The sequence below is a fragment of the Octodon degus genome, unplaced genomic scaffold (genome assembly GCF_000260255.1).
Source record: "Octodon degus isolate 3935 unplaced genomic scaffold, OctDeg1.0 scaffold00164, whole genome shotgun sequence".
NCBI lineage: Eukaryota > Metazoa > Chordata > Mammalia > Rodentia > Octodontidae > Octodon > Octodon degus.
The window spans coordinates 2702510-2710215 of record NW_004524740.1 but is presented as its reverse complement, the minus strand read 5'-3'; the positions used below and the strand labels follow the sequence as shown (position 1 = coordinate 2710215).

Sequence of the window (7706 nt, the reverse complement as noted above, 5' to 3'; positions counted from 1 at the left end):
TTTTTCAGAACCAGGGATTGAACTCAGATCCTTGCGTTTGCCAGTCAAGCGCTTATCCTACTGAGCCATCTCTCCAGCCCCGTACGCCTATGTGTTAATGAAATAGAAATGTTTTTAAATGATACCAGTAATAAGATTTTGTAAGAGTTATTATACTCACCCATTATTGGGGATAGTGTAAATTGCTAAACTTTAGGTGGCAACAAGATTATGTAGTGATAATAATACGAGTACTTCCATTGGTTGTGGCTTGTGCGTCTAGCTCTATAATTGTCCTTAAAAAGTCATTTTTATGCAATGCATGAAATATGTAAAAGAGAGTTAATGAAGTAAGAGTCATTAAGTCATAGATATGATTTAAAGTTTTTTTCTCTTTAATTTTATTGTTATTTGCTTTTATGTGACAGAAAATACCCATAAGGAATTATCTTGGAAGGTGAGTTTACGACAGGAGGCTGAGAGTATTTAAATCTATGTAACTTAAATATATTAGAAATTTGCTGAAATATAGGTAATGAAGTCAAACATTTTAGCTTAAAGGTAAACCTCAAAAGTTGGATTTAAAATACCAAGTTTTGTTTCTTTTTTTAGAGTGATTGCTTTTTATCATTTATAATAACAGGTGATCAAGAATAGCAAAACAGACTCCCCAGAGCTGGAATTATTTCCTCGGTATCTTCTCTTCCTGAGACAGCAGCCTGCAACTCGGACACAGCAGTCTAACATCTGGGTGAATATGGGTATGATGAGCCTGAGAATGTTTCCTCAGCATTTACCAAGAGGTAACTTAAGAATGCAGCAAGAATACCATCTGTTCCTAAAAATAAAAAATAAAAATCAAGTTGCTCAAAGTCTGGTGCCACTCTATGAACTTGCATTCTTACCTGCTTTCATACAGAATCAGTAAACATTTGTGGAGCTTAAATCTAGGGTCATGCACAAGACTGGGGAGAAGCAGAATCCCAGCAGCAAACTGAAAAAGGGTTTGTTTCCTTCTTCCAGTTCGTAGAGTTCTGAAGATAATAAATAGAAATATGTATTATATACTTCCTTTGCGATAATCATTGCTAATTGTTGCTAGACTTAAGTTGTAATGTACTGGTCATTCACCAGTCTTTTCAACTTCATTCAAATTAAGAATTCTTTTGGCATTATTTTTGTTTGGTTTTGGGTTTGTTTTTACAAAATGGGATGATTCTCATGTTAGATCTAAGAATGCTTTATAGCATCAAATAATACAAAGCAGATATATAATTTTGACAATGAAAACTATATTTGCTTTGAAAAATGCCGGTCCAGGGTTAGGGATATAGCTCAGTGGCACAAGCGCCTGCCTGGCAAGGGCAAGGTGCTGAGTTTGATTCCCGGTACCAAAAATAAAAAGGACAGGCACTGAGGGGCTGGGGTTTGATCCCCAGTACCACATGCTGTGCTGGCCCTGCCCCCAGCACACTGAACTGGCCACCAGTCTGGGCATGGTGGTGCAGGCATGCTGTGGAAGCCGAAAACAGGAGGATCACTACCAGTCCAGGCTCATAGTGAGACCCTGTACCAAATACATTTAAACAAAGTAAAACAAAAAAGGAAAAATGCTAGTCCTGCCCCTATAAAAGAACAAAGAAAAATACCATGCCTGTCAAAAGGACATACAAAAAATTTTCCATTTTAATGTATAATATACAAAGTGTTTCTTTTTTATTTCTCTACATTTAAATTTTATTGGTGAGCAATATTTATTTTGTGCTTTTCTCCTATAATTATTTGAAATTATTCTCAGCAGTGAAGAAATGAGTTCATTGATTTAGAAAGTTCCAAAAAAAAGAAAGTTACAGACTTTTTGTTAACAATATGATAGAGCTTCTATATAAGAGCTATTTCTAAACCACCATCCTGTGTCAGTACTAGCCCTCCTTTGAATTTGAGTAATATCTTCCTTAAAAGGTTATATTCACATAACATGTGAAAATACTTTTAACGTATCATTTGGTAAGAATTAGAGGAAAACAGTGCCTCTGCCTATCCGAACTTTGTCTTTGTAGAAAACATCAAAATCAAGGAAAAATGAAATAAAATCTCTGTAATTTAATTTTCCTTCGTGTAGAATATTAGCCTTGTTTCCATGGCTACCTCTTTTTTGATCCTCTGTGAAAGATAATATAAAAGGCAAGGGCAGCGAGATAGCTCAGCGGATTAAGCTCTTGCTTTGGCAAGCATAGGGACCAGGATTCGACACTGGGGAGGCTGAAAACAGGAAGATCACTGCAAGTCCAAGCTGCGTAGTGAGACCCTGTACCAAATACATAAAATGGGAAAAAATATATGTGTGTGTATGTATGTATATGTATATACATAAAGGCAAGATGTATTGTTTCACTTCTAGTGTTTGTAACACTTGTGCTGATCCTAGATTTTTGCTGCTTTGGTAAATTCCCTTTATTTTGTTGGTGCTATGCAAAAGTACAAAATTCTGTACAGTAAGTGGCTGCCTGCTCTATGAGCTATGCTATAGAAACTATCTTGAACCACAGCAAATAATTTTAAATTGTGACATAGGACAAAAGAGATTGATTTGGACAATATATTTGCATACGCTTCTGAATTCTAGACCTGGCTAGTTCTGATTCTCCAAAATTGTTCTTAATTTGAAATTTACTTACTAATTAATTAGCTGTGAAATCAATCATTAATCATTTTGAATTTGTCAAGATATGCTTTCTTGCTGTAATCTTATAACTAATCCTCTGATACACAGTTGGAAAAATTTGCTCTGTTTTCTTTTAGAAATTATACTTTGCTTGCTATTTATAAAAGATTTGCTTTGCTACATTTAAAGTTTTGATTATGATTTTTTTCTTTCACAGTTGTATTTTGTTCTCCCATAACATAATGTTCATATTTCTCAAGTAGTTGACTTATTAATGTTTTCTAGATTCTTTTATTCCTTTCAAAGTAACAGGTGTATGCAACCCTTTTCACAGTTTATAAAGACTTAAATATAGTCTTTTCTATAGTTAAGGCTATGGAAAACATTTTCCTAGATTTTTTTCAGCCTACCTTAGGTGAGTTCTTCTCAGAAGGTCTTTATAAAAAAAAAAAAAAAAAAAAAAAAAAAAAAACTGGATGTAGTGACAGGCTCCTGTAATCCCAACTACAGTGGTGGGTGGAATGAGGAGAATGGAATGTTCAAGGCCAGTTTGGGCAACTTAGCAAGACCTTGTCTCAAAAAATTGTAAAAAGCTGGAGATGTAGCTTAGTGGTAGAATGCACTTGTATTTGATCTCCATTACCATGAATGAATAGATACATACTTATATACCTTTTTATTTCACCACTTTGTTTTTCCTTCTTCTGTTTTGAAGTATATAAATTAGATTTGATATAGTCTTCCTTCACTCTTTTGCCCATACAGTATGCTCTCCATATATGGGTTCCTCATCTATAGATTTAGCTAATCTCAAATTTGAAATAATTCAGAAAACATCTGTACTGAACGTGTACAAATTTTCTTCCCTTGTCATTATTCCCTAAAAAATGTGAGGTAACAATTACTTATGTATCATGTACGATGTATTAGGTAATGTAAGTAATCTAGAGACCATTAAAAGTATATGGGAGGATACAGATGGGTTATATGTAAATACCATGCCATTTTGTATAAAGAAGTTGAATATCCATAGATTGTGGTATTCTAGGGGTAAGGGGTTTTAAACCAATCTTTTAAAACTTTTGAGGAACAACTTTACTGCTATTCTTGTTTCCACTTTGAGACTTTCAGGAATTCATTCATCTCTGCTATTGTTTTATTGGGCAGGGAGCTATATGACTTTTTCCTTCACTTTTTCTCTTTTGTCTTTTTGAGACAAGGTCTCACTATGCAGTTCAGTTGAGCTCACTTTGTAACCCAGAGTGATCTCAAACTCACAATGATCCTCCTGCCTCAGCCTCCTGAATGCTGGGATTATAGGTGTGCGCCACCATGCCTGCTCCTTCAGTTTTTAAAATTCCTTTTTCATTTATTTATTTTTTAGAAAATAATTTTATTTGTTACAGGGTCTCACTACACCACTGCTCAAACTTGTAGTGATCCTCATGTCTTAGCCTCCCCAGTACTGGGATTATAGGGGTGTACCACACCATGCCCATTTTCAGTTGCCTGCTCAGCAATGGGCTGGCATGGCATTTGGTATGAGGATCAAATCTGAGTCATTACATTTGCCAGATAGGCGCTTAGACTGCAAGCTATCTCCCCAGCCCTAAAATTTATTTTAATTTTTAATTTTTTTAATTTTTAAAAGGAGGAAAGGTTTATTGCATCTCATGGTTGGTAGAGGTTTCAGCCCATGGTCAGCTGGCTCCAGGGCAGGGTAGCATGGCAGAGGAGCATTGTAGAGGAGAACTAGACAATGGCAGGTAGGCAGGAAACAAAGAAGTAGGCATGGGCTGGCCAAAAACCTCAGTGGATTAAAGTACCTACAAGCAGGCGCAGGAGCCAAGGGTTCGATACCCAGGCCTGCCCTGTGGTGGCATGTACCTGTAATCCCAGCTCTTGGGAGGCTCTAAACAGGCAGATCACTACGAGTCTGATCTAGTAGTGAGGCCCTGAACACCCTGTAGACCCTTCCCTAAAATACAAAAACAAAACCCAAGTAAAGGACTGAAAGGTTTTGGTATCTGAAGGGAATTTTGGACCCAATTCCCCATGGATATGGAGGGATGACTATATATTCACTACATCAGGTTTATTTGTTTTGTCAGGGAAAGTTGCTTGGATTCATGTTTTAAATTATTTGGCCATGTAGAATCCAAATAGCTATCTATTTGGAATTGTAAGTAAAAAAAAATTTTAGGCCAGGCATGTTGGTGCACATCTGTAATCCCAACCAGTACTCAGGCTGAGGCAGGAGGATCACTGTGAGTTCAAGACCAATGTGATCTACAAAGTGAGCTCAAGCCCAGCCTGAGCTGCATAGCAAGACCTTGTCTTAAAAAGACTAATTTAAAAAAAAAAAAAAAAAAAAAGGCACAACTTTGAATCAGTGTTCCAGGTAACTGGGACACTTAATGTCTGAAAATAATGGGATTAGTAATTTAGAAAGTTTATTTTAAGAAAGTGGACTAGGTGAATCCAATTATCTGTTCATGTAATACAAATCCAGTCCTGTTTTATCTCTCTCACTCTTAAACTGAGTTCTGTTTCATCTTGCTGTTGTAACCCAACTGAGAGCAGCCATGTACCAGTGCCATTTGCCAGTGCACTTCCACGCTTATTTGGACCTAAATTACTGTCAGTTATTTGGGCCTCTGTACTGTTGTTATTTTTTCAAAGTTAGGTTTTAAAACACTTGGTCTCCTGTCTTTATTTTAAAGTTCTATGATATTCTTCATTTATAAAAGTATTAAATGTATAAGTCTCATCGATATTACCCTAAATAATACGGTCACTATTGCTGAGACAGTTTAAAAATACCTGCCTTTTTTCTTACTGTGATTGCTATAACCACAGGAAATGTACCTTCTCCAAGTGCACCTTTAAAGCGAGTATTAGCCTATACAGGCTGTTTTAGTAGAATGCAAACCATCAAGGAAATTCATGAGTATCTGTCTCAAAGGCTGCGCATCAAAGAGGAAGATATGCGCCTGTGGCTATATAATAGTGAGGTAAGAGGCGTCTCTGAGGAAGAATCTGATTAAATGTTAAATCATGGGATTTTTGTATGCTAAAAGCTCTATCTAGGATCTCAGTTAAAACTTGAACTTTGAAATTATTATATGTACCTGTAGATATTTGTCATCTCAGGTCTGTAACTGTTAATCATCATTCCTATTTTGCAAAGATTACTGTTAGTATTTTAATATCTTTCTCTTTTTCTAAGTAGATTTTATGTTGGATTTGTTTGAAAGTATTGGACTATATTGGGTTATTTTGCTGAATTAAGTGCCTACAATCTTTTTTTTTTTTTTTTTATGGAACTGGGGATTGAACTCAGGCCCTTTTATTCTACTGAGCCATCTCTCCAGCCCTCTACAGTCTTTAGACTGACTTCAAGTATGAAAAGGTCCTTTAAAGACTTCTCCAAATATAGCTTCTCTAACTGCAGTGGAACACCCATCTCTGACGAACAAAACCAAAAAGGGAGATATAAATAAAGGACCAATTTGTGGTGAAAAAAATACATATATATGAATATACAAGATAGGATAGATATGCAGCTACTTTCTCTTAGTTGAAACTTTTTATATATGTTTAAAAAAACTTAAAGCCACATGTCCTGGTACATTCCTGTAATCACAATACTCAAGGCTGAGACAGGGTCTGGGGAGATAGCCCAGCAGTCTGAGCTCCTCCCTAGCTAGCCCAAGGACTGCCACGGCAGCTCCAGAATCCCAGGCATGCCTTTTGCTGGCCACCAAAACTGAGCATAGGGGCTGGGGAGATAGCTTGGTAAAATAAGTGCTTGCCTGGCAAGGGCAAGGGCCTGAGTTCAATCCCCAGTTCCCCCCCCAAAAAAAAATTGAGCATGGTGGCACAGGCCTACAATCCCAACGCTGGAGAGGCTGAGACAGGAGGATCACTATAATAAGTCTGAGTTTCGTAGTAAGACCCTATACCAAATAAGTAAAAGATTTTTTAAAAAGGCTGAGAGGAAGATCATGAGTTCAGGGCCAGGCTGGATCACAGAGGGCCTACTATACCCTGTCTCAAAAAAAAAAAAAAAAAGGTATGAAGTTTATAGTGAAAATTCTTCCTTCCGTTCTTAGAGTACTATATTTCATTCTCTTCAGAGACAATGCTAGTAATTATATATTTTTCTTATGTCTCAGTTACTCTTCTCTCGTTGATGGCAAATATCCGACACTCTAAATGAAGGAAGGAAAAGTTTATGTAGCTCACAATTATTAGAGGTTTCAGTTCATACTCAGCTGACTCCAAGGCAGAGTGGCATGGGGCAGAGAGCAGCCTTTCATGGTGGTAGCAAAGAGCAAAAGAGTAAAGGGAGGAGTAACAGCAGCAGTAGCTACAGAGAGCAAGCCTGTCTCCCTTAAATTGCATTCAGGCTACCCACCCCAGGCTGGGGGAAGTACCCACACCCAAAATCCCAGCAGCACTCACACCCATAATCGCAGTGGATCATGAGTTAATCACAAACTCCAGAAGCTGGCCCATGAGGCTTTGGGGGACACGTATACATAAACCATAACACCTTACATATCCGATATAAATTATACTCTAAAATGAGATCTTAAGTATAGTTTTAACAATTCTCTATTCTTTCTTCCATCCTCCTTTGGTCACCATTAAGTGGTAGTATTGTATCATATTTAAGGGTTCAGCTCACACAGCCATGGTACCAGGAAATAAATTCCAACTCTGCTACTTTTTAGTTGTATAACTAAAAGCAAATTACCTGATTCTGTGTCAGTTTTCAAATCAGTGAGATGGAGCAATAGTGTCTCCTTTAAGATAGTTGTGAGAGGGCTGGCCAAATAGCTCAACGGATTAAAGTGCCTGTAAGCACTGTGCCTGGGGGTTGATCTCTGGGCCTGTTATGCCCTACCTCCAGGGCGCTGAGATGTTCATTGAGACAGGGTGTAATCCCAGCACTTAGAAGGCTGTAAACAGGAGAATCACTATGAGTCCAATCTAGTAGTGAGACCCTGAACACCCTGTAGACCCTTCCCTAAAATACAAAAAAAAAAAAAAAAAA

General features: G+C 37.3%; 1 protein-coding gene across 3 annotated transcripts in view; it reads left to right on the top strand.

The window, feature by feature from the left end:
- Positions 1–7706, top strand: part of Usp32 (ubiquitin specific peptidase 32) — a 209852-nt gene that overhangs the window by 166490 nt on the left and 35656 nt on the right. For 2 of the 3 annotated variants that reach the window (XM_023703132.1, XM_023703130.1), the window contains exons 16-17: positions 623–782; positions 5504–5658. In XM_023703132.1, coding sequence (XP_023558900.1) covers positions 623–782; positions 5504–5658 — 315 coding nt within the window. The remainder of the gene's footprint in view (positions 1–622; positions 783–5503; positions 5659–7706) is intronic. The other variant, XM_004643016.2, reaches the window with a different exon arrangement.